General features: G+C 36.0%; 1 protein-coding gene across 1 annotated transcript in view; it reads left to right on the top strand.

Moving 5' to 3' along the window:
• Positions 1-7,182: 7,182 nt before the first annotated feature.
• The window catches only part of LOC125680115 (uncharacterized), a 39,270-nt gene continuing 18,618 nt past the window's right edge, over positions 7,183-27,834 (top strand). The window contains exons 1-13 of the mRNA XM_056153514.1: positions 7,183-7,301; positions 7,475-7,768; positions 10,119-10,385; positions 10,827-11,093; positions 15,113-15,382; positions 15,499-15,768; positions 18,879-19,139; positions 20,491-20,784; positions 20,922-21,227; positions 21,798-21,905; positions 21,998-22,028; positions 22,116-22,198; positions 22,283-22,457. Of these exons, the coding sequence (XP_056009489.1) occupies positions 7,247-7,301; positions 7,475-7,768; positions 10,119-10,385; positions 10,827-11,093; positions 15,113-15,382; positions 15,499-15,768; positions 18,879-19,139; positions 20,491-20,784; positions 20,922-21,227; positions 21,798-21,905; positions 21,998-22,028; positions 22,116-22,198; positions 22,283-22,457 (2,681 nt within the window). The 5' untranslated portion in view covers positions 7,183-7,246. The remainder of the gene's footprint in view (positions 7,302-7,474; positions 7,769-10,118; positions 10,386-10,826; positions 11,094-15,112; positions 15,383-15,498; positions 15,769-18,878; positions 19,140-20,490; positions 20,785-20,921; positions 21,228-21,797; positions 21,906-21,997; positions 22,029-22,115; positions 22,199-22,282; positions 22,458-27,834) is intronic.

Below are 27,834 nucleotides of genomic sequence, written 5' to 3'. Positions count from 1 at the left end.
CTTTCTTAAAGTGTCGGATCTGAGAAGATACAAGGCCAGTAAAGGAATTTATAAAAGCACTGAAAAGGCCACGACACTGTTGGTTATTTAAAACTCAAATTTTCGACACAACCCGTGTCATTATCAAGAGACGTATATTACATAAACAAATAATACACACCACGAAAAACGACAAGTATCAATAAACTACATTGGAAACAAGAATAATACACTGTTGTACTGGGTGATAAAAATGGTGGTTTTGTTGTAAAGCGTGTTTACTGACGTCAGATGGTGTAGAGAGTTTGTACCATGGACAGCGTTGATTAAATCATTGGTGTAGTTTTCTCCGTAAGTAAATTCTTTAAATTCTTCCAAACGTCTACAACGAGGGAGTATCGCTGTAATAATTGTAAAAAAAAAAAAAAATCCTCCGCGCTAAATTGAAGGGGATATTTTGTTTTGTGGGGAGGGTGACACGATATGATATTCAGGTATTGGTGCTTATTCATGAGTTTACAGTGTAACTTCTGAGTCCTCTCTTCATAATGAGTGTAACTAAAAATAGGAGTTCCGTGCATTGAATTATGCACAGTGTTAGGAAGTGAATGTAATTTATCTAACTCCTATTCACTCTTGTTACAGAAAATGAAGCATTAATCAAGATAACTTTTTCATTTAATACTAACATCGATGCCAAAGACTACTGGGTTGTTTTTTTTTTTAAATTTAATTATGTAATTGGTCTTCTACATATCCCGTCACTAAGGTTGCATATGTACATCTGTAGGTGCAACTTTGGTTCTCATAGCGGCTCCCTTTATTTTGGATAAAATTCATTGTCGAAGTGAAAAGTGTTGTTTTCAAGATTTAATTATCATTTGTATCATGGGTCATTATCAAATTTCGCAGATTTTTCAGTCACTCCAAAAAATCTTGTTAATAAGCTATGTAAATTGGAAAAAATGAATATCCACGAATCAAGTATGAATAAGGTGTCATATTACAATGCATATTTTTATTTTTTGTCATACATTTAAAGAAGAAAATTGACCCCAACCTACGGAAATTGGCGTTTTGAGACTGTCAATAAATCCCGATCTTCTCTTTCAGGTACAATACCATAATTAATTTCATATTTCATTTTAAAAATAAACTTGCACCATGTAATAGTGAATTGTCTATTGAAATTTTTCATGAAATTATAACTCTGAACTTTTGACAAAATATCATGAGAAGGTTAAATATTCATGTACAAAAATTTCTGATAAGTGTTGTAACAGAGATGTAAAATCTAAAAAAAAAAAAAAAAAAAAAAAAATACATTGGGAAATTGATATCAAATTGATGTGTGAATACTCCCTGTCATTAGTGACATCACTTCCTGTCACCAAAAACCAATGCTTGAAACAGTGTGATTTGTGATCGTGAAATATTTTCAATTTTGGTATGTTTGGTTTAATGAGTACAGTTTAAAACAAGTCAGTGGTGTAACACTGATTTCACAAATAATTTTCAAAGTAGACGCATGGGATGTTCATCCATAGTTCCTATTATAGATCTAATTTAGATGTAGCTTGCTGCTATCTGTATTTAATGAATTCCTAAGGCTACATCGACATATTTAACCTCAATACATCATTGGTGTAACTGTCAGTTGTGTAACAAAGAATAATGTTACACAACTGAGGAAAATTGTAACACCACTGACATGTTTGTATTATATGGTAAAATTCTAAATAACCAACAATGATAACTTAATTGATTTAGCTTATTTAGTCACAATTAACATTATTATCTGCAGGTAGGTCATTTTGGTCAAATTAAAGCCATCATATGAATATATTACATATAAGATATTTCAAGTGTTACACTATTGACTAAATTTGTTATACTGACATTACAAATTTCTAAAAAAAAAAAAAAAAAAAAAAAAAAAGTAAATAAATAAATAAAAAAAATGGATAAATGCTTAATGTTATAACTTTCTACAATTTTTCTTTTGTTTTTTAATAGAAATTGCGACATTTGGGATCATTGCAATGCATATTCCATTTGACAATTGTCTTAGACTATTGAAATTAGCTGTATATTTTATGTAACACCAATGACTAAATTGTGTTTCCATTGACAAAATAACAATTTATGGAGTTTATTAGAAAATGGTATTACAAATCATAATTAAGGTCTAGTTTCTTCGATTTTACAGAGAACACTTTTTAAAATATACCTTTCATCAAATTGAAGAGAAGGGAAAGGGGGGGGGGGGGGGGAGGTTGGGGGGTTTAGACCTATCTCCAGTATTTGATGTTTAATTCTGTCCAAGTTATGATACAATTAATACCAAAACTTTCATCAGTAATATGTAAAAATATAATAACAGACGGGTACCTGTAAAGTGCGAAACGAAACGAATTCTACCGAAACGAAACGAAATCTACCGAAACGAAACCCATCGAAACGAAACGAAACCTACCGAAATGAAACGAAACAGATTGTATAACCGAACTTTTTAAATTAAAATAATTAAAAATGGTATCTTAGGCCCCTGTGAAAGTTACCACAGATTTAATAAAATTCGCCTCCCCTTTGATGTAGGCTTTGGGCTTGACTGATACAAAGTTTTAAAGGTTGGAAAGGGGGGAGGGGTGAGTAAGGACAAAGTACATATCCGAAGTTGACTAAATACCATGTGAAATTAGTTTCGGATCAGTAAATTTCAGAACGGAGGGTTACAGTCTCAGAGGTCTGGGGGAAAACACTAAACGAGGGGTTGGGGTCACCGGCGTTGGATCCGCCTTTGGGTATAGATACATTGTTTGAAGAAGCTGGTGTCTGAGAAAGTTGAAAGCAGGAAGAGCTCTTAACCTCTTATTTTATCTCTAACTGCTGAGGTGCGAGTACTTTCAATAATGAAATAAATTAAATAGTATACCATATTATATGAATGCAATTCGGTAAGATATATATACATGTATTATCAAAAATTATTATTGATATGTAGTGAGTCTAAAGATAACTCTATACATTTGGGGTGTTGCTAAGACGTGGAATTGAAAACGAGACGGAAAACGGAAACTGTTTCATGCAATAATATCAGAAGGAGAGGTTAGCATTTTGTAAAATCAAAAGGCTTATGAACAAGGGAAGCATAAATTACAAAGAGAACGGGAGGACATACTCAGAATCCACCATTTGATATACTACATACAAATACACAATATCCACATGTATACATAGATTTGTCATTAGAGCAAAAAACACTGAAACATGTATTTATGCCCAAACGCGGATCCAGCGCCTGCGACCCCACCCCTCGTTAAGACCTCTGACCTGTGAGACTGTAACCCTCCGTTCTGAAATTTATGGATCTGAAACTAATTGCACATGGTATTTAATCAACTTTGGATATGTACGTTTTGCTTACTCAACCCCCCCCAACCCCCCCCCCCCCCCCCCCCCCTCCATTCCAATTTTTAAAACTTTGTATCAGTCAAGCCCAAAGCCTACATCAAAAGGGAGGCGAATTTTATTTGTATGTGGTAACTTTCACAGGAGCCTAAGATACCATTTTTAATTACTATAATTAAAAGAGTTCGGTTGTACAATCTGTTTCGTTTCGTTTCGGTAGGTTTCGTTTCGTTGGGTTTCGGTAGATTTTGTTGGGTTTCGGTAGATTTCGTTTCGTTTCGGTAGATTTCGTTTCGTTTCGATTTCGTTTCGCACTTTACAGGTACCCAATAACAGACACCTGGAAACAATTTCTATGAAAATTCCTCAACTGGCACTTAATTACAATAAGAAATAATAAATTTTCTATATATTCCTTATAATGATGCAATCATTTAGGGGCCTCAACGTGCTGTGCGCCCTCTGGATTGGGGGGGGGATAACTCGTGCTGCAATGTGAAAAATGGATCCCATTGGAAAGGTAGTTAAACAATGTCCATTTGCAAACATACACATGTAATCACTATGACCATTTGACCCCACCCTGATACCACACCCCTACCCCATTTCCAATTTTGGTAAAAGACAGACCTGCTCCTCATAAGTATCCAATTACTTTAAAGTTAATATCAAAAGCATTAAGGAAAATGTTACTTAAATGATTTACAAATACACACTATATGCTAAGTTTGGTCCCCACCCTGGAGTCTAACTGAATCAGAACCTTAGTCCTATAGCCCAGGGACCATGAAATGTACAATTGTGGCAGAGGACTTCCTGCTCTTCATGAAATTTAGTTTTCCTTACAGACTTGCGGTTTTAAAGAAAATTTTTGAAACTGGGTCAATTTTTGTTCATCCCCTGAGGCCCCAGGGGTGCAAGTGTCCTGGAATTTACAATTTATTCACCCTTGTCCCAAGGATGCATCATAATTTGGAATGGTAGTTATCAAGAAGTTAGAATTGTTCAATTGTTAATGTACAACGCATGACAATAGACACATACCAAAAGCAATAGGTCACCTGGTTAACTCAGGTGACCTAATAAAGATGTATATTTGAAATTTGTATTTGGTGATTATCTTTGACATAATTTATTATTGCATACTAGTATGTAACTTACACAAACACTATGATCAGTGGAGTAACGACAATATAAGTGGTGTAACACACACCTTCATCATTTGTACGTACAAGCAAAAATATTCTTGTCAGATTTCTTTTTCATTGAAAGGAAATGTATGATATTATTCAAAGGAGTGGTATTGATTAATTTCTAGCTTTACTGTTAAAGTGTTTGGGTCCACTTCTGTTATTTTTATGTCAGTGGTGTAATTTACTTGTCAGTGGTCAAACACATTTTGTCATTGGTGTTACATGAACAATTTTCTTGATCGCAAACAAAGAGGGTTGTATAGCATTATTAAACTTTTCATAAAATAAGATTTAAATGAATCTATTTAATCTGTAATAACATTTTTGTGTCATTTTGTAATAATGCAGGTATCATGTTAAAAAGAGAGGAAGGTTTTTAAAATAGTGTCTCAGATATACCATTTTGTGTCAGTTTAATTATAGAATTGCTTAGTTTTTAAAACATCAGACCAAAATATATCAATTATTTATGCCATTTTCAAGTATATTGTATTATTACTAATATGTTTTACCGTAATGTTTGATAAACATGTTATGCTAGAAAAAAATGGAATTTAGAGTTATACATTTCTTGTCATTTCTAACTCTGAAAAATCTGCGAAATTTGATAATGACCCCATACTTGAAGGATTAAAATTACGATGAGTTAAATAATGGTGGTAATCAGTGCAGAAATTTACTAGATCCCGATGAGATTCTTTATTGTGTGCTGTGAATAAATTTGAAAATCGGTACAGAGTAAAAATGAAAATGGAAAATTAAGGGATAGCAACTTATGAAACGGAAAAGTCAAATAATTATCAGATATACAAAATGTTGGAAAGTAAAACTAGCACGCAGTCCTATAAACCGGTATCTAATCTAGTACACATGTAAAACAAGTAAATAGGGTTTTAAAGCTAGAAATCAAATGGAAAATACGGCTGTACGTAGTGTTGAGGACATGATCAAACGAGTAGATGGAGATCAGAATCTAGTAAAGGTTCAGTCTTTATTCATCCCGGTGAAGTCGTGGGTGTGTTGATAGCTTGAGGGTCGAACGTCTTCAGTCTGTGCATCCAGGATTTTTCGTTTGTTTTCTCTCGGAATCCGACCAACTTGGATCGTGATCAATAACCACTGGTGTCCTCCCGTTTGTGATTACTGTCATGGAAAATCGTAGCTACTGCTTCATATCATCTTGGTTTTGACAGAGGACCGGTGGTTGTTGACCCGTTGGCGAATGTAAGCTATATCTCCTACAGTCTGTGGCAGATATCGCGACTGATGAGCCAAATACGGTTATTAGTTTTCCAAGACTTTCTAACTGTGAGTTATGATAGAACTGATAAAACTTTCAGTGTGTGACCTATATTTGCATAATTAACACCGTGGTGTGAGCATGTTTTTATAAAACTGTGACCAATCTCATTGTGTAAAGAGTTATCCAGTCTAGTCTTACTGCCATGCCCTTGAAATTTTGGAGCGTCTGAAGGATGCCTCAGAGGGTTTATAGTAAATATCAGTCATTCGTTGATATGACATACGATATGGATTCTAACTTGCAACATTCTCTATTTATCCTCCCTTGTACATGACTGTCTATCTATAGACCAATCAGATTACGCGTTGTATAGGATTTTCATATACTGAGGCATAATACTAGGAGTAATGTCAATTTCTAATATTGCACATTTACAAAACCTTCTGTTAAAATTTAAACTGGAACTTTTAAAATGAGGGGTTATAGATCAAATTTTTGAATTATTGACCTTGAATGAATTTTATACAAAATTTCGGGTAAATTAATCTAGACTTTTTTAAAGAATCAGTGTTCTGTGTGGGAAAATATATCAACCAAATTTATAAATTACAACATTTGAATTAGTTCCAAGTCTCTACTTGTATCATAAATTATAAAACTGAAATATAAGTATAGGGGTATAAAAATTGACGATATACATGTATTGTATAAAACGGAAACTGTAAAATCATGCAGTCTTAATCAAACAATCCTTCCGCCAGAAAATGCAGTCCCTGCTAAACCCTTTCAAAACTTGAATTGACACAAATGTTTTCAACTAAATGGGGTTAAGTAATACATGATCATTGTTCGTTATCTTCGCCTATCATGTATGAAATGTTTGCACCAGTGGGATTATTGCATACAATGTTATAGCATCCTTGCAGTTCTGCTCAAAAGCTAAAGAGCTAACTTCCTTAATTTTTTGTTTCTCATTGTGGTTTTAATCGGCGTTGTAACACAAAGGGAATGGTGTTTATTTTGAAATAACAACTTTTCATTGGTATTCACCTTTCATTTAAATTTTGCGACATTGAGATGACACAGTCTATTGCAGATAATTTCCCATTTCAAATTATCGCTTATCCCGTCACCTATGATGCACCTCAATTTAAGATTTGTATTTTGTTGATTTGAGATACATGTTCATGTATATGTTAATAAAATTAAATTCACATAACACACCACATTGTTCAGTTAATATACATCATCAATCGAAAAAATTAAATTAACATTCGAGACATCTTGTTGGCTATTGTGCGTCACTACAAATACGGAATTTACAGTCGAGACCTCGTACTGATATCATACACGACTACAAATACGGAATTTACAGCCGTGTCTGGCCAGGAAGTAACCGGTTTGAGAAAGAAACATCGAGATGGCCAGGCTTCTGTTCTTGACAATATTGGTGATGGACCTTTCCTTCTTTATAAGTAAGTTTCTCTTACCTTATTTCAAGGTAGGCTGTCACATACCTAGACATTGTCTATATTTGTTTACAATTAATTTAACTGAAACAAAATGTTAAGTACAAAAACAATATGTCTCCCCCCTGAAAGAGGGGGGGGGGGGGCATAATTAATTTCATATCTATTGTTATTAACAGGTTGCCAAAGTAATGTTATATCAGAAATTGGATCCAATACGTGCATTCCCTTTGTGATGCCAAACACAACGAGTAATATACACATTCAAAAAGACACGGAATCACTGTGCATTAAAGTAGATGGTGCTAATGTATTGACGCTGAACGCTTGGAACAGAACGTTTTCGTGTAGCGAGAGCAGCAATGTGTTGTCTGTTTGTTTCACCAACACCCGGAGGTCTGACGCCGGGAAGTTCACTCTAGTGGTAGGAACCAACACTGATCCGGAATATAACTCTACTCTAACGGTTCAATGTAGGTTAAACTTTAACCTTTTAATTTGCCTTCCTTCCTTTGTATTAAGCCTCTTGTTATATATATCTTCATTATATGAAACAGGCAAGCACACAGTTCCTAACGCCTATTTATGTTCAAGAATACATGTATGTACATGAACTTCAAACGAAACACGTCAATATATTATAACAGAATATTTACTATCCTTTGTGTCCTGCAGTCTGACCAAATCTAGAAAGGCGTCAAGCCCAGTTAATGAAAAACTCAATCATTGTACTCACTCGTGGGCAAACACAGACTCACGGATATACCAGAGGTGGGATCAGGTGCCTAGGAGGAGTAAGCATCCCCTGTTGACCGGTCACATCCGCCGTGAGGTCTATATCTAATGTTAATGTTCCGTAGTTCTAATGTCAGTGTTTCGTAATTCTAATGTTAGTGTTCCGCAGTTCTAATGTCAATGTTCCGTAGTTCTAATGTCAATGTTCCGTTGTTCTAATGTCAATGTTCTGCAGTTCTAATGTCAGTGTTTCGTAATTCTAATGTCAGTGTTTCGTAATTCTAATGTTAGTGTTCCGCAGTTCTAATGTCAATGTTCCGTAGTTCTAATGTCAATGTTCCGTAGTTCTAATGTCAATGTTCTGCAGTTCTAATGTCAGTGTTTCGTAATTCTAATGTCAGTGTTTCGTAATTCTAATGTCAGTGTTCCGTAATTCTAATGTCAATGTTCCGTAGTTCTAATGTCAATGTTCCGTAGTTCTAATGTCAATGTACCGTAGTTCTAATGTCAATGTTCTGCAGTTCTAATGTCAATGTTACGCAATTCTAATGGTAATGTTACGCAATTCTAATGTCAAAGTTCCGCAGTTCTAATGTCAATGTTCTGCAGTTCTAATGCCAATGTACCGTAGTTCTAATGTCAATGTTCTGCAGTTCTAATGTCAGTGTTCCGTAGTTTTAATGTCAATGTTCCGCAGTTCTAATGTCAATGTTCCGTAATTCTAATATCAATGTTCTGCAGTTCTAATGTCAATGTACCGTAGTTCTAATGTCAATGTTCTGCAGTTCTAATGTCAGTGTTCCGTAATTCTAATATCAATGTTCCGTAGTTCTAATGTCCATGTTCTGTAGTTCTAATGTCAATGTTCTGTAGTTCTAATGTCAATGTTCCGTAGGTCTAATGCCAATGTTCTGCAGTTCTAATGTCAGTGTTCCGTAGTTTTAATGTCAATGTTCTGCAGTTCTAATGTCAATGTTCCGTAATTCTAATATCAATGTTCCGTAGTTCTAATGTCAATGTTCTGCAGTTCTAATGTCAGTGTTCCGTAGTTCTAATGTCAATGTTTCCTGTGGTTTTCCAAATATGAATGGTATTTGTTTGTCCTAATATCAATGTTCCCTATAATTGTCCTTTTGTTGATTTTCCTTACTTGTTCTAATTCTAATGTACCGTAGTTGTCCTAATATCAATGTTTCCGAGTTGTTCATTTTTGTTGTCCTAATATAACGTTCTTTGTATTTGTGTAATTATCCTAATATTCATGTTCCTTCCCTGCCCTTATGAAACAAATGTTTATAGATTGTCCTAATAAGTTGTTTGGTTTTTTTTTTTATTTCCGAACTTGAATATTTTATTGTGAGCAAAATGCCAGAGCAGCTCATGTCAAGTAAGAAAACATAAAATGTTTCTATAGTGATCCGGAAATTTAAAGTTATTATTCGTAGCTAGTAACAAAACATAAAATGTTTCTATAGTGATCCGGAAATTTAAAGTTATTATTCGTAGCTAGTAACAAAACATAAAATGTTTCTATAGTGATCCGGAAATTTAAAGTTATCATTCTTAGCTTCGGAAATTGTCCATAGTGTTGTGAGTTTTGAAATTCTATTATCATGGCGCATGTTTCCTTTTTACGTGAATTCATTTGGTTGACGCTGCTCTTCCTCCTTTAATACGACCGTGCAAGCATATCGGCCGCGGGGACTCACTGTTCCGAGCGCCACTGGGAGGTCGTGAGTTCGCGAGTCCGCTCGTGCCTTGGCCGCGCCAAGCTTAAAACGTAAACATAGGTAGTGATTGCTACTTCATGGTCAAACCTCAGCATTTAGAAATGAGTTTTCGGTGCTTGGGGGGTGGGGGGTATGCGATCTGAAAAACAAGTGGTTCCGTGTCGCGACAGGCGTTGTCATGTTAGAGACCCCTCAATACTACAACCCATAGCGCCAGACACACAGTGTAGACAGGTGACGTCTCAATAAAAGTGAAATAATCTTGTAGTGCCGTACATATGAAAACCAACTAAACAAACAAAAATTCATGTCAGGAAGTGTATAACATAATCACAACACTTCGCACTTTTCATTCTAGATCCTGCAGCGGTATTACCTCTGAGTGACCGTACAGTCGCTGAAGGAAGTAACGTCACGATCACGTGTTATTACAGCGCTGGAAACCCGAATACCACGACAGTGTACTGGACAAGACAAGCATCTACATTCAGACAAAATTCACAGACACTTAGTCTCGAAAACATCCAGAGAAGCAGTGCTGGGACATATATATGCACTACAAAAACCGTCTACAGCAGCTTCAATACAGGGACGGATATTGAGACAATGGCTATCGACATTCAGTGTAAGTACGGCGTCCAAAGATCAGGGTAAAACAAAGATTTCTTCCATGCGAAGTGGGTATAAATCGTCTTTCATCACCATTCTGTAGCCTCCATCTGTATACAAATTTGTTTTTTCAGTCATATTGTGTGCAAATAACTTTTCAACCGGTGTTTTACCATGCTACCCTTTAAAAAAAAAAAAAAGTACCCAAACACATTCAACATAGTCCAATAATTCTAAAATGTGGCGTTTACTTTTCAGGGGAAAACAAATCATATTTGATATTCTGTTAATGATCTAAGTGAGATTATGTAAAATTAAAATGCACATGATCATATAATTATCAATGAATCAAACATCAAATGTCCCCAGGAGTGAAATGGACGTTATCAACCTATGATATGTTTTCCCCTAATGACTGCATTGTGTCATATTCATGTTTAAACACTGTTAATTTTAGATCCGCCTACGGTCTCTTCTTTTAATTCTGTCGATATCATGGAAGGGGACGACATTACTGTCACGTGTAATTACAGCGCGGGAAATCCAAACAGCACCATTGTGTACTGGACTATATCAAATTTAGGATTAAGACAAAATGACCAAACATTGAATATGACAAATATACAGAGAGGTGACTCGGGAGATTATGTTTGTACAGTAGAAAATGTATACTCCATAGGAGGTGGCGGATCAAACAGTCAAACGATGTCCATAAACGTTCAGTGTAAGTTTGAGATTGTGTGTGTGTGAGCAGGATACATGTTTACCTAATCAAGATAGAGGAATTACGATGGATGTAAACAGTCAACAGGGGATACTTACTCCTCCTAGGCACCTGATCACTCTTGTGGTCTTTCTAAAGGTCCTTGTTCGTCCTGATATGAGATTGATCACTGTTCGTTATCTTCACCTTTTTATGTACATCTTGCCTGTTCCGATAGGCTAATGCTAAAAACCCTTGCCAGGCAACGGGAAGACTAGGGTTTGATTGTCGATCCTGGCGATACGTCAACCCTATGACGCCTAAACATTCCCTCGTTAATTGCCCGGCATAAGAATTTAAAGTCATACATGTAGTTCTTTTGGATATGACCTTAAAAACGTATCAAGGTAGATGTTAGCACGGCTTACTGCTATGTAGAGCCGTATGCACTATCAGCCTGTCCAACATTTTTTGACAAAAAAATAAGGGCTAATCTTAGGGATAAAAGTAAGAAATTCTATGGGCTAATTTATAGTTAAAATTAAGAATTTCATAACTAAAATAGGACAGTTTTGAACATCTAATTGGACTTACCTATGCAAATTAATAACAATAAAACTACCAAAAAAAAAACTTCAAGTGCAGGAAGAGCGTCTACCAGGGTTCCATTGTCTCAGCTATCATTGGCTATAACCTGAAATATACAGAATGATGCAATTATTGTCAGAACCATATTCTAAAAATGAGATTGTCAATTGCCCACTATCTATACGCCTTAATAACAATCAGTGCTTAATTTATGTGGCCTCCTCTTCTCCCCCTAATAATTACTACATTTCCTCACCATTATTTTTAACAAACTTTTTTTTAAATTGTACAATAAAATCTTGCATTGAAAATTTAGTTTTCTACTTACTTACGTGTTACGCATTGACTGAAGTGAATGTAGCTCGCAGACATTTATGCACTTTGACTAAACAGCAAGATTATTAAGTAAACTATTAATTAATATAACACACAAAACAGTGCCTACTGAAAATGTTGAATGCATTCACAATTGTAATTGTACATAAATAATGGTTTTACTAAAGCTTCTTAAGAGTAAAAAGGAAATACTTCTCTATATATCTAAATATGTGTATAGGGTACTTTCTGTTATAAATGGGTTTTTTTTCTGTTATAAAACAAAGACTTCTAGAGCATGTAAACAAAACATGTCATATTATGATATTGTTAGCTACATGTCATATGATATTTTTAGCTCTTCGAAAGGCTATTTACCTGTTTACATCTACACCTCATTGATCATTTCTGCCTGCAAACAGATTTAACAAAACCTACAGGAAGTTGTTTTCTAACCATCTTTTGAATTCTGAAGTAGGCAGACATCATCACGTAACTGAATCGCATAGATTTGTAAATGTTGTAACCTTCATAATATTGAAGACGAATTTCATTTTATTAAAATGTACACTGTATAACGATTTGAAGAAAACGTTTTGAAAAAAATTATCATCATTCTAGACCGAATGTTTTTAAATTAATTCAATTATTAACTATCAACAATGTCGACAATCTTTTGAAATTAGTAAAATATTTCAGTGCTTCAATACTGTCACGTTAATTTTTCATTTTTCCTGTTTCCTTTGTAAGTTCACTCTTTCTCTCTCTAGATTGTCTGCCATTTTTGTTGTACTTGTTACTCTGATGAGTCACTTGGCTCAAATAAATAAAGAAGCATACTGCATGCTACACTCTCCATGAAGGAGCATGAACTTCATTGGGAATTAATGCTTAAAAGTATTGCTATCTATCTACCTTAATAATCACATCTTTATCACAGAGTCAAAATCAATAAACAAGCTTGACAAATGGATCCACTGGTTAACTGCCTTTCACTGCATTATCTGAATAAGATCTACAAACTACATTAAGACACATTTAGTATGAATGCATTTTTATGAAAAATAAATGACATGAAAAATCATGGCCTTTGTTTTTAGGAATTCCCTTGACTGTAACATTTTTAAAGGAATTTTAGCAAAACTAAAAAATAGGAATTTCAGGACCTCTGGACAGCCTGCACTATGCATATATCAAACTTTATGGCGGTTCATCTAAAGGTGATACACTGTATATCTACAACAGGATGAGGCGTAAAACTGAACACACTAAAAAATGGCATTGCCTGAAACATCTTTTACAGTAAAACTAGAAAACCTTCATAAAACCCAGAATAGCACAAGGAATTTATTATTCAAATAAACAACAATTCGTTTGATTAAAACATATCTTGATATTTCATTACTGTGTGACTGTATTACGTCAGAATGCTTCACGTTAGATGAAATTCCAGCCAGCGATTTATGTCATTCAACACGGCGACATCTGGCCGGGTACCTGTCCTTATTAAAAGCCTTGCTAAAACCATTACTGAAACTGTTTTTGTTTCATATATCTTCCTTATACCGATTTTTTGCAAAAAAACAAAATAATCAGAATTCCGAAAAAGAAAAACCCACACATTTTCAAAGGCATTTCCCTTGCTCATTATTGCTGTTGTAAGGAAATGTTTAAATTACATTTAAACATTAAAAATCTAAAGTGCTGATATTGGGTCATTTGTTAACTTGATCAGAAAAAGATGCATGCACTCTTCCAGAGGGACGTGATACGTGCTCTTCATATAAGAAGGAAATAGTTAGTGATTCTTTGAATTAATCAAACTTCTGTCACGTCTTACCTGTCTCAGGACTGTGTCTGACAGCAGTGCGATGTTTCATATTGATAACAAACTCAGAGACAGAGAGAGAGAGGGGGGGGGGAATAAACTATGATGATGTGACTCAGTATGAACAGAACTATTTATCTAGGTCTGAAAATGGACCGATAGAAATCAAGTTCACTCATATTCGTATATTATACTTCGCTGCACTTTAATCACCATTCTATTTACATGAAAAACGTATTTAACCCTTCGGTAGCAGGATAAAAAAACCCACACTGATTGCAGGAAGGGGCCTTCGAAGCCTGATAGTAGAAATTTTGATCATACCACAAAATATATTGACAGACTGTTTTTATTTTATGTGTGTCTAGCCTGAACCGTTACCGACTTCTTATGATAAATTTGTGCAATATATGTCTTTTTATCAAGAAAATATCTAACATGAACGTCATATTGGTATTTTGACAATTTTCACAAAATAGAATTTTGCTTATTATCGTCGACTGAAATCGAAATAAATTTCATTATCCTATTTGTTACACACTGAACTCATTTTCCAGTTTATCATACATAACTTAATTTATTATCATCCATCGTAACATTGTCTAATCTCTTGCTTTTCATTATACTTCTTAAAAAACGCACTAATTGCAATACCGGGTCCTCGAGACCTAGGCCCTTGCAGACCATAGTCCATGCTAGGTATGTTGCTATCCCGCCGATGTCGAGCATGTTCAATAATAGAACAACAGGCCATATATTGGTTCTCCTTTTCGTTGTATACGAATGGGCCATTTGATCCATGGAATCAACACCCCGTTTGTCATGTTGTAATAGATGATTATTTCTGGCTTCTTTGGTGAAAGGCGAAGATAACAAACAGTGATCAATCTCATAAGCAATAAAAAAAAAACAAAAAAAAAAACCAGTTGGGCAAACACGGACCCCTGGACACACCAGAGGTGGGATCAGGTGCCTAGGAGGAGTAATCAACCCATGTCGACCGGTCACACCCGCCTTGAGCCCTATACCTTGATAAGGTAAACGGAGTTATCCGTAGTCAAAATCAGTGTGCCACGAACGGCATAACAATCGGTATGAAACAATACAGACAGCATTTGACCCAATGATAGGTCTTCAACGGCAACATAGGGAGGGATTCACAGTCAATAACGATTGATTTAGAATGCAAGTATAATTCGAAAATTGATTCCCTTTTCTGGAAAGTGTAGATAAATTACTGTCTGTCAAAGATTGTGTTAGCATTCAGCACTTAATATGTTAAGAGAACCCGCCGATTCCTCTGTTATAGATCCCCCCAGTGTGTCGTCATTCAGTCCTCAATATCCAGTAGAATTAACCGATTTCTCTGCCGCATGCACGGTAGTTCCGGGCAATCCACCCAACACGGAAATGTACTGGACACGATCAGGAGAGGAAACCTTTCAACAGAACAGTACACATTTACGTCTGTTTAGTATCAACAGAAATGATTCGGGGACTTACAAATGTACCGCAGAAAATACTTACTCCTCGGGATCAAAGGGCAGTAATTCCCAAACCCTCGTAGTAGATGTTCAATGTAAGTTTGAGGATTTTCAAAACTCACGTAGTAACAGGTAAGGTACTTCGTATCAACATTTCATTTTTATGTTAATTTTTGATACAAAAATTGAATTTGATTGCATGTATTTTTAGACCCTCCACTTGTATCACCTATTGCTGATCTTAAACCAGTTGAGGGCAGTTCCGTCAGAGTCCAGTGTATTGTCACACAAGGAAATCCATCCTCAACCAGTACTTACTGGATCAAAGCAGGAAATTCTGGCTTCAGACAGTACAGTTCAACACTATCTTTGTATAATATCCGTAGAAGTTACTCCGGAACGTACTACTGTGTTGCAGAGAACTCGTATAGGTCTGGAGGAAAAGGCCAAACCCGGCAACCCATCGTACTGGATGTTCTGTGTTTGTTTACTTTTTTCTTTTCTCTTTCTTACTCTCTAAACTTTATCTAGATAATTTACTGTAGAATAGTGTCACTGAGAGAAAATACAATACTATTCTTAACTACTATACGTAACAATTTTGTGACTTAACAGTTTATACATGCATAATATAATTCATTTGTTACGATATGTGAATATCCTGATCAACGCAGTCTGACGCGAATCAGCTGTATACCATCACACCAATGTCATTTCTACCCATGGCAAACGTAGACAATAGTTCAGAAAATAAATGCAAGTATAAACTGCATCGTTGTGGAGTATATGGGGAATGTCCCTATTAAATGTTTAAAACAACAATGGAGGGTATACAAGAATGACCACATTCCATTTGATATTCCCATCTTCCTCAATAACAGTCATTCTGTAATGTATGTCATCTTGATCACTAAAGTGTTTTGGGTAAATGTCTTAAAAATATATGTGTGGGAGGGATTCGAGTAAAGGTATGAAAAATGTACCTAGCTTGACTGTTTATTAAGAAAACATAGCATGGTGTCTAAATTTTAAGATACGACATACATACAATTAAGATGGACTGGGAATCAAACGATATGGAGTCGTGGAAATTATTCAAACACGAAGACACTGTTTTCTTGGTCCCTTAAAACTAAAACTGGGAAATGTTTCTTATCTTAATTTATGGGTAGGAGAGAAAGGCAGAACAATATTTTCTTCAGAGAAACTCTCATCTGACGAACACAAAGAGCTCAAGAACTATATGAAAAATTTCTAAGAATGTGAGAAGCCTATATCCAATGTAAATTTCCAATGATGCACGTTACAATGTAAACAGTGTAATTGTGAGATAGGATCAACAAAACCATAGGTAAACACTATAGTCACACCCATTGAATACAATGGTTAAAATTGTATTTGTGTCAATCCTCGTGATCTGAATGAGGCAATCTTCCAAGAACATTTTCCGTTAAAAACTGTGAATGATGATTACCAAATTCACGAATGCAACCATTTTTACTAAGCTTGATGCCGATTTATGGCAATGGAAACTACATGAACCAAATACGTTGATATCGGCCATTTAAACACACTTTGTAAAAAAAAGAAGAAAAAAAACAAGTTTTGCACGGCTCGGTCGATTTTCTTGAAGCTTTCAAAAATGATTAAAATGATAGATGATTATTTGAACCTTAATATTTGACGATGACGTCACTTCCGGAGATGATGTTAAAACTTTTGTGGATTTGGTAATTATAAGGGTCTGTTCTGCGAGAGCCCTATAATGATTAGACTGTCCGACCGTTCGTCCGATTTCATTCGTCTTCCTTTCCCTTGACCAAGTCTAACCAAAGCTTAACCCATAGATTGCTTATGTGTAGAGGATGTACAGTGACCTTGATCCAATTTCCTAGATCAAAGGTCACTGTAGATAAACAATTCTGTGTACGATCTTTGTCTGGAGCATATTTTCTCTACCCTTGGCGCAGTCGGGCTCAAACTACACCGAGTGCCTATGGGTGGGATGTGCAGTGGCCATGAACCAATTTTCTAGATCAAAGGTCCAAAGCAAACTAACTTTTCTGTATAAAATCCTTGTCAGGAGCATATTTCTTTCCCATTGGCTTTACCAGGCTCAAATTTCACCCATAAAATCTTTGCAGAGTACAGAATGGTTCTCTCCAAAACAATATTTTAGAACTATTTTGCATGTATTTTGCTAAAAGCGCGGGGTCCTTTAAGATGGTCACCATTTCAACGACGTCCAATTTTTATTAGGTTACCTGAGTCACTCTGAAGACCTATTGCTATCGCTCCCCTCTTAAGTACTACTAAGAGCTAATCTTGACCAAATTTTGTACAATGTATGTAGCCTCTGTAGGATAAGGTTGCGTAAATTATTTTCATGACCCTTACCTTATAGGGACCATAAATTTTGGGTAAAAGTTGTGAAAATTAGTGCAATCTTTAAATCGTCTTTTTTACTCCCGAGCACGAAGCAGACTAACTGAGTATATGGTAATAATGAGCAAGGAAGCGTCTAACAACATCATACCTCCAGGGCAGGGGTTCCTGTACTAGGGCGTGGCCATATTGGTCATATAGGGAAAATGCAAAATTCCTTTTAAAATCTTCTCTACTCCCGAACTATTAAAATCAAAGTTCCAGAATTATACATCTGTCTGTCTCCTCTCTCTCTCTCTCTTTATATATATATATATATAAAAGCACTAAAGTTCCAACAACACCCGATACCTCAGAGTGTCGGATCCACAACATGGATACAAGGTCAAATACAAAAAATTATACAAAGCACTAAAATGACCAACGACACGAACAACGAGATTGTCAAATTTTCGGGACGACCCGTCCCTTCTTCAGGACAAACGAAAAAAAATTACATAATGTGGTCAATATCAACAGAGCATAATAACAAAAACTACATATAAATACATCTAGCACTACAACTACACTAATCTACAAACGTATTTACAACGCAGACTACATGTTTTTGGTCTTTAGGCTTGCCAATCAACGTTAAAAGTGGAGCGAATTAGGACATGCCTTATTCGTCCAAAGAGCTGATCCAAAATGACCAAAAACATGTAGTCTGCGTTATAAATACGTTTGTAGATTAGTGTAGTTGTAGTGCTAGATGTATTTATATGTAGTTTTTGTTATTATGCTCTGTTGATATTGACCACATTATGTAATTTTTTTCGTTTGTCCTGAAGAAGGGACGGGTCGTCCCGAAAATTTGACAATCTCGTTGTTCATGTCGTTGGTCATTTTAGTGCTTTGTATATATATATATATATATATATATATATATATATATATATATATATATATATATATATATATATACACAAAGTACAATGTACGTCAAGTGTATCCATAAATAAAATGCTGATGTACACTCCCAAAACACTATAAAAAACAAATTCAAAGTGCGTTGACTTGGTTCCAAATTTAACACACTTTGAAAATTGTTTTTAAAGTGCGTAATTTTTTCAAAGTGCGTTGCCCCCCCCCCTCCCCCGGAAAAAAAATCATATGCAACAGCTACATGTATGTTATTTAAATTTTCACAACAGATTGTTATTACAGATGGACCAGTTCTCATCCATCAGGATTATCGGACGGTCTCTGAAGGACAAGGGGCACACTTGTCCACAACGCTGACCAGCAATCCACCTTCTAACGTGTCCTGGTATAGAGGCAATAATTTACTGTCCACCCAGCGAATGGTCAACGGCACTACTATCTACACTATACCCAGTGCCCAGTGTACAGACACCGGGACGTTCTCAGTGGTCGCCAGCAACGGAATCTCCAATCATACCACATCCATGCTGCTGTACGTTAACTGTACGTGGTCGATTGTTTGTTTTACATCCCATCGAGAATTTTTCACAAATACTGCAACTTCACCAACTGTAGGTTAGGTACCTATGCATAGCACTCAGGGTCGTAGCAGTGGGTTTCTGTAACGTACCAATGCCTGTCGTGATATTTGACCTCCATTTTTAAGGTCATATCCGAAAGACCCGTGATTCTCACTTCGAAATACTGAGCGTTTCGCGAAGGAGCTTTCACTACTTATATACAGCTCTCTGGTTTGGCCGTTATGGCACGAGCGGAACTCGAACTCACGACCTCCCAGATAAGAACGCTCTGCCAATGAACTACCGCGACCGGTCTCTACTTTACATAGGAAAGGTTTTGACTCAACTACTTTCTCACAACGCTGTAGTGTAATAAGAAAGACTCCAAAGCCAAATTCTTTCCTAAAAACGTTATTTGAAATAACTGATTTTTTACGACTGGACCTTCGAAACATTTCCAGTATGCCGGTTCCCATAAATAGGGCGGGAACATACATCGTCTAACCTTAACCCTTACCCTCGTCACGCGAAGTAGAGGCTGGTATACTAGATATTACCCGGAACCTTTCACAGGACATCAAATTCATATCTGCATATAAAGGAAACTGATTCTTGTTACAGTAAGACATAAGTACAAACATATGAAAGGTGAAGATCAATCTCATAACTCCTATAAGCAATACAAAATAGAGAGTTGGGCAAACACGGACTCCTGGATATACCAGGGGTGGGATCATGTGCCTAGGAGGAGTAAGCATCCCCTGTCAACCGATCAAACCCGCCGTGAGGCCTATATCTTGATTAGGTAAACGGAGTTATCCGTAGTCAAAATCAGTGTGCCAAGAACGGCCTAACAATCCGTATGAAACACGTCAAACAGCATTTGACCCATTGATAGGTTGTATTGGCAAACTAGATCGTTATAACGATCATAGAATTTGCGAAATGCTGACTTTAAACGAGACTGTTTCAACCTCTGCATCATCAACTTGTTTGTCAGTAGTCTACCTCGATTTAAAAACTGACCATACGCAGAACAAGCTCTTGCGTATCGAATCAGTTGAGAGATATAAACACCATATACAGGTGATAATGGAATATTGCTACATAAATCTGGGAAAATGACGATGGAGAAGCTGAAATCATCCCGTTTGAGTTGTTAGTTTGCCGTCAATATCTAATTTCAATAACAAAGTGATATTATGCTTGACTGTGTATAACATCGATTTGAAAATAAAATTCAATTTCCATTTAAATTTTCCAAATGAATCCTCTGGATTATACTTACCAATTATCACTAGTGTGACAATCTTGTGATAAAAATTGTTTTGTAGGTTCGCCAAGATTAAATCCACCGGGAAATTCGGTTGATATCCCAGTAGCAGACGACAGACACCTGAACGGTCTGATCAATGTTTTGTCTTATCCAAGTCCCAACTACACATTGACTCTTCCGAATGGTGCTCCAAATACTCTCATCTCACTTATAATATCCGTAACTACAACGAATATCTTTGTCATAACACTGCGCAAGTCAAATATTCAGCCTGAGGATTATGGGAAATACACTCTAGAAGTTTCGAACAATTATGGAAAAAGAAAGATAAAAGTCAACATAATCCCCAGAGGTAGATTCGAACTCAAATATCATACTTCGTTCTAATCAATGTAAATATGTAATACTGTTGATTTAAAAAAAAAAAGATTCCAGCCTGTGTAATGACAATAATTCCAGCCTGTGTAATGACAATAATTCAATTAACAGGAAAACCTTTGAAGACCTCGCAGGTGTTAGTTTCTTGTGGATTCAGAAAAGCTCACGTGACTTGGCAGTCCTCATACTTTGGTTATTTGGAACAAGGATCATTTGTTCAATACTCCATCCGTCCTAATGCTGTCCTCTTCTTCAATGGATCAGAATTCATACCAGAAAGAACGAAACATAGAATTTTACGGGTCACAGTCTTGGATCTACAAGACAACAATAAGTTTTTCTTCAGAGTGGTTACATCCAATGAATTTGGTTTTTCTACATCGTCGATTGTCAACTGCACCACGGATGCTCAAAAGGGTTATTGATAATACATAAATACTGCATACTTGTACTTCAAAATCGTGTGTCCTCCACATTTTATTAAAATTGATTACTAATAGTAGATGGATATATAAGCTTGATGAACATTAAAGGCATAGGGTCTAAGATATTGGTGAAATTTTGCATGTTCCAAAAAGGTGGCAAAATTTAAGATCATAACTAAAAAATCACAAAAAGTTTACAAACACATTGGATACGATAGTAATTACAAAACAATTCCCTGTTCTCATTTGCCTAAACTGGTACCATGTTGACTTCGCATCTCTTATGTTTGTGTGTAGCCACCAATCAGCGGGGTAGCAGTTTAATATATTGTCCTCCAGACAAAACTTTTATGAAGGGCTAAAACGTCAAAATGACTTCAATTTCAAAGCGCTGCAGATATAGATAACTCATGATTAATACTACAAATTTGTTTTTTGGAGTTCTTCTTGCAAAATATTGTGATGTCATTTTTTAGATAAAAGATAGATCCTATGCCTTTAAAATTCCGTGTAGTAGCCTAATTATTCCAAGGCTTTTCCTTATTTTAAACTATATTTATAGAGGCTTCATCGACGTCATCCGTGTCCATTGCTGTCGGAGGTGTATTGGGACCACTGTTGCTCTTGTCTATAGTGGCGCTGGTCCTTGTCACTTACAAGTACCTGAAAGGTAGCACTATCCAAACTAGACTCTTGTAAGCCTTCAAATATAACCTTTTGGTCGGATGACGAAATATTCCTGTTCGATGTTTTATTTTCTAGAAAGAAAACCTGACAAAGAAAGCAAAGAAAGGTAACTCTTTAGAAAAGTCTTGCTCAAAGACCTGCTAGTTCCAATGTGATGATTTAAAAACAAAAATCAAACGTATTATTCATTTAGATTTGAAGCATATGCAGTGATAGAAACCAGCGGTGATGTCAACGTATACGAATCATGCCAGTACAGAACATATGAAAATCACGGTAATACGTTTTTTAAAGCATACAAATTTATATTTTTGTATTCTTTATATGCAACAGAAATATTGGATGCATATTTTTCTACAGCCTTCTCACAGGAGGGTGTGAAAGGTTCTGAGACAAAAGCATCTACCTCTGCAGACAAAGGAAATACAAAACCATCTACCTCCGCAGACAAAGGAGAAAGACTTTATGAAAATGTAACAAAGCGGGCCGCCAAACCCAAAAAGCCAAAGCCGAAACCGAAACCAAAGCCAAAATCATAACTTCTTTTCTTTTCATCAACTTTTATTTTTGTTAGTTTTATTTAATCGGAATGTTGATATCTAATAAAATAAAAGTTAAGTCATTTTTCATTATTTCTGTGTGGATGGGTGGGTATTTGTGTGTGAGAGAGAGAGAGAAAGAGAGAGAGAGAAGTTTATTATAAGCACCCCTATCATTTCAATTCCTATGAAATTGTAAATGAAGGAGTTCTATGTCCAGAATGGTCACTAATGAAGCACATCACGTTTACTACTGACTACAGTGAATGGTCACTAGTGAAGCACATCACGTTTACTACTGACTACAGTGAATGGTCACTAATGAAGCACATCACGTTTACTACTGACTACAGTGAATGGTCACTAATGAAGCACATCACGTTTACTACTGACTACAGTGCTATGAGTAACATTGAGTTTGACTGAATAAATGTTTTTATGGTTGAATTTGTTATATAATACTGGATGTTTGTGTCTCTGATATAAACACAGACATGCGCACTTTATAACACTCCCTGTATCATCACCCTTTGTTTTACCTTATATCACACTCCCTGTATCATCACCCTTTATTTTACTCTTTATTACATTCCCTGTATCATCACCCTTTATCACACTCCCTGTATCATCACCCTTTATTACACTCCCTGTATCATCACTCTTTATTACACTCCCTGTATCATCACTCTTTATTACACTCCCTGTATCATCACTCTTTATTTTACTCTTTATCACACTCCCTGTATCATCATCCTTTATTACACTCCCTGTATCATCACCCCTTATTACACTCCCTGTATCATCACTCTTTATTTTACTCTTTATCACACTCCCTGTATCATCATCCTTTATTACACTCCCTGTATCATCACTCTTTATTTTACTCTTTATTACACTCCCTGTATCATCACCCTTTATTACACTCCCTGTATCATCACTCTTTATTTTACTCTTTATCACACTCCCTGTATCATCACCCTATATTACACTGACTGTATCATCATCCTTTATTACACTCCCTGTATCATCACCCTTTATTACATTCCTTGTATCATCATCCTTTATTACACTCCCTGTATCATCAAACTCCCTGTATCATCACCCTTTATTACATTCCTTGTATCATCATCCTTTATTACACTCCCTGTATCATCACACTCCCTGTATCATCACCCTTTATCACACTCCCTGTATCATCATCCTTTATTACACTCCCTGTATCATCACTCTTTATTACACTCCCTGTATCATCACACTCCCTGTATCATCACCCTTTATCACACTCCCTGTATCATCATCCTTTATCACACTCCCTGTATCATCATCCTTTATTACACTCCCTGTATCATTACACTCCCTGTATCATCACCCTTTATTATAATTCCTGTATCATCACCCTTTATTTTACCCTTTATTACATTCCCTGTATCATCACTCTTTATTACACTCCCGGTATCATCACCCTTTATTACACTCCCTGTATCATCACATTTTATTACACTCCCAGTATCATCACTCTTTATTACACTCCCTGTATCATCATCCTTTATTTTACTCTTTTTTGCACTCCCTGTATCATCATCCTTTATTACACTCCCTGTATCATCACACTCCCTGTATCATCACCCTTTATTACATTCCCTGTATCATCACTCTTTATTTTACCCTTTGTTACACTCCCTGTATCATTGTCTTTTCTTTTACCATTTATAATATTCCCTGTATCACCTTATCTTATCTCACCCCTAAAGTATACGTCTTTTAAATACCTTCGTAATTTTCATTTGGAGTACCTCAGAATTTTTGTCTCCAACGTTTAGCAAAAAGCGGTTAATATTGATGTGTGTACATGTATTTCTCTCCGTTCGTCCGTCATTTTGTCTGTCACATTTTCGTTTCCATAATGAAGTCCTTAAGCTTCTGCATTGAATTTTATACAATGATTCCCCATGACTTGAAAAAGGTCCCGATTGATTTTTAAAAAGATCAAAGTTCAGTCAGAAAATCGTCTGTCACATAAAATAGTTTTCAGATACATGTAGTAAGACTAGTAACTATAATTTTCTCTAGTCGTGTGCTTTGGAATTTGATACAATTACTGTTTATGACATGAACAAGATCCCTATTAAAATTAAAATCAAAAAGGTCAAAGTTCAAGGCCAGAAATTCCTATGTTACAGAAAATGGTTTCCAGAAGATTACCTTTCTTCAAGCTTATGCAATGACATTCAATGTGAGGAATCTCTTTAACATTAGAAAAACTTCTATTGATTTTGAGATCAAACGGTGAAATTTCAAGATCACAATTTATATAAGGTAATAACTAGGCCCCTTTTCTTACAATTAAGAGCGTGTGTCTATATTTTTATGTCCCCTTAATCTGAGATTCGGGGGCATAGGTTTTGGTCTGTTTGTCCATATTAATTTTAACTTTGGCCATTACTTTTGCACGGATTGTGATAGGGTTATTCCTTGTGACAAGAACTTTCTTTTCATACCAAACGTTTTACCTTCTGGCCTTGAATTTGGCAATAAGGGCATCAGTGTTTTCAATTTGTGACTTAATTCACCCTAACGCATTTATAAACATTTTAGATCAGGCTTTATTGAACGGTTGTGTCTACTGTTTGTGAATTTGTATAGGGGGAATGTTACCATCTCTCTCTCTCTCTCTCTCTCTCTCTCTCTCTCTCTCTCTCTCTCTCTCTCTCTCCATCTGCATTTTGGGGGTTATTCTACCCACTTATTCTGTTCTTAAACGGAGACATAAATTTCCTCTATTCGCTTGTTTCCGATTGGAAGCAGACGACATTTCGTAAACATCAGAGAAAGAATGTCAGGAAAAGAACTAGAAATAGGAAATATACATACTGATATAAACAACAATACATGTCCAAATGTGTATCGCACACCTTATCAACCCGAGATTCTAGTATCAGCTCGAGGAATTTTGTATTATTCTCTGTTTATCTAACGCGAAAACCTTTTGTGGAGGGTACTAGTTTTGACCTTTAAGATTGAAAATCAAATTGCAATGCATCTTTTATCCTCCAAATTGTTCGTTCTATATGAATGTGATGCCATGCTATTTCCTGCGTCAGTGTAACATCTGCCGTGGGTGGATAGCATCCATTGTACACTAACGGAGGAAGACTGGGCTTGATGTCAGTTTTATCAAGCCTCTCTGATACTGTATATCCTTTGTATGACATTACTGAATTCCCTTCTTTCATGTACCCAGATTCCACTAGTTGTAACAAATGTTTCAGTAAACCACTCTTAATGTCGATACCTTTATTAGACATTGATCCTGTGTGAAATTAAAGTGCCCATAGTATCACAGGCAGCTATTCTGTTGAAAGTTGTAGTAGAATGATAGTCAGATTACATCCGGAACTGAAGTTTCGAGAAGGATGTTTTTTGTGTCGTAAGCTCTATACAGTCTATTATTGACATCTTATTTGGAAACTCTGCTTTGAACTGCTGTGACTGCTTTGAACTGCTGTGACTGCTTTGAGCTGCTGTGACTGCTTTGAACTGCTGTGACTGCTTTAAACTGCTGTGACTGCTTTGGACTGCTGTGACTGCTTTGGACTGCTGTTAATAACGTCATTCCTATATATTGCACCTAACAAGTCCATATGATCAATTCCAGATCTGAAGACATCACTGACAGCTTGTGTTGAAATACTAAAGCTAAATCTGTAAAGCCAAAATTGTGACGAAGACATAAATGTCAGTAGAAACTGCTAGTATGAAAACATTATTAATTACCCTTTCTCTTTCAAGCGCTGGAAATCACAATTAAATAATATTGCAAAGAGGAAGGACTTTTTAATGCATGTTTGAATTATTGCGCACATGAATTGAATGAACAATATTTTTAATTCAAGTGAATTTAAAAATTTTCTTTTTCAAAATTGCGTGCATTGGTTATGTTATATTTTGATATCATATACAGGAGATAAAACTTATAAATATTAGGAAGTCACTTGGAGCTTCAAATTAAATGTTCTTTTTATAACAAAAACGATCTCTTTCGGTATTGAAAATTACTGTGGAATCATTAGAATTCGTGGTGATTCAATTTTCGTGGAATTCGTGGGTACCCCTCACCCACGAATTTACATCCTCAACGAATAAAGACAAAGCAAACATTCCAGAGTTATCTTTCTTACAAATATATAAATCCACGAAATTACGTCCCCACGAACCCGTAAAAATACAGCAATCCACGAAAATTGGCCCCTACGAATTTAAATGATTCTACAGTAGATAATGACTTTACGAATGCAATCGTAATCCGTCATGCCGAATAGTTGACCAAAGACAAAATGAACGGTCGCTCATAATTTCAAAATTTGAAACTCAGTATTGCGAATGTGTTTACAATGGTAGTTTTTGTCCAGTGCGACAATTTAAGGGCAAAATTATGAATGCACGTGGTTTCTTCTCGTCAAACGCAATAATCGAAAACATAATGCAATATATGAATGACAAACAGAAAAACTGCTATATTGTAAACAGTGGCCCGATTTCTTGGACATTGCTAGATAGTCTACAACCCAATTTCAGGAAAATGTTTTAACTTTAAAGTTATAAGGCGCAAACTTCCCAGAACAGTCCCTGACCATTCGATATTTGACATATTAGACCGTTTTCGACTTATTTCTTACTTTCAAGATCTGTGTTATCACAAAACATTACTTACTTTACCCTCTTCGTGCTGATCAGCACATCTATAAGGCCGTCACCAGAGACTTCCATGTTGGTCTGTCTTGTGTCCATCTTTGGATCTGACCCCATGTCGAGTTGTTATCTTTCATTTCTCTCCCTACCGATCTCCTCCAGATCTCTTTTGGTCTTACTGTCTTTCTCTTACTGGGTGGTGTCTATCTCAATGCAACCCTTGAGATGAAGCTCGGGTGCCTTCTACATATGTGCCCTATCCACAGCCATTTTCTCTTATTTCTTGTGATAGAGGAGTGATGGTAGTCCTTCGGTATAGCTCTTCATTCGGTATGGTATTTGGCCAGAAGATGCGTAGTATTCTGCGAATACAACGGGTCTGGTAGGCATCTAGCTTGTTTGAGATGATGTTTGTTACTTTCCAAGATTCAGCACCATACAGGAGGACCACAATCACATTACTCTAAAAAAGCCTAATTTTGATGTTTGTGCTGATCTTTGTTGACCTCCAGATGTTTCCAATGCAGCATACGCTCCTGTGGCTTTAGAAATCCGAGCCAATACATCTGACTTCCAGTCCCCATCTGTGGTGATCTTACTTCCTAGGTATACAAAGTAACATTTAAGGTGATGGGTTCATTTGATTTCGTGTTGATCTTCATGATCTTAGTTTTGGTGTTATTG

The sequence above is a fragment of the Ostrea edulis genome, chromosome 2, assembly GCF_947568905.1.
Source record: "Ostrea edulis chromosome 2, xbOstEdul1.1, whole genome shotgun sequence".
Lineage (NCBI taxonomy): Eukaryota > Metazoa > Mollusca > Bivalvia > Ostreida > Ostreidae > Ostrea > Ostrea edulis.
Note: the sequence above shows the minus strand (reverse complement) of the source record. Positions and strands in the feature narration are given on the sequence as shown.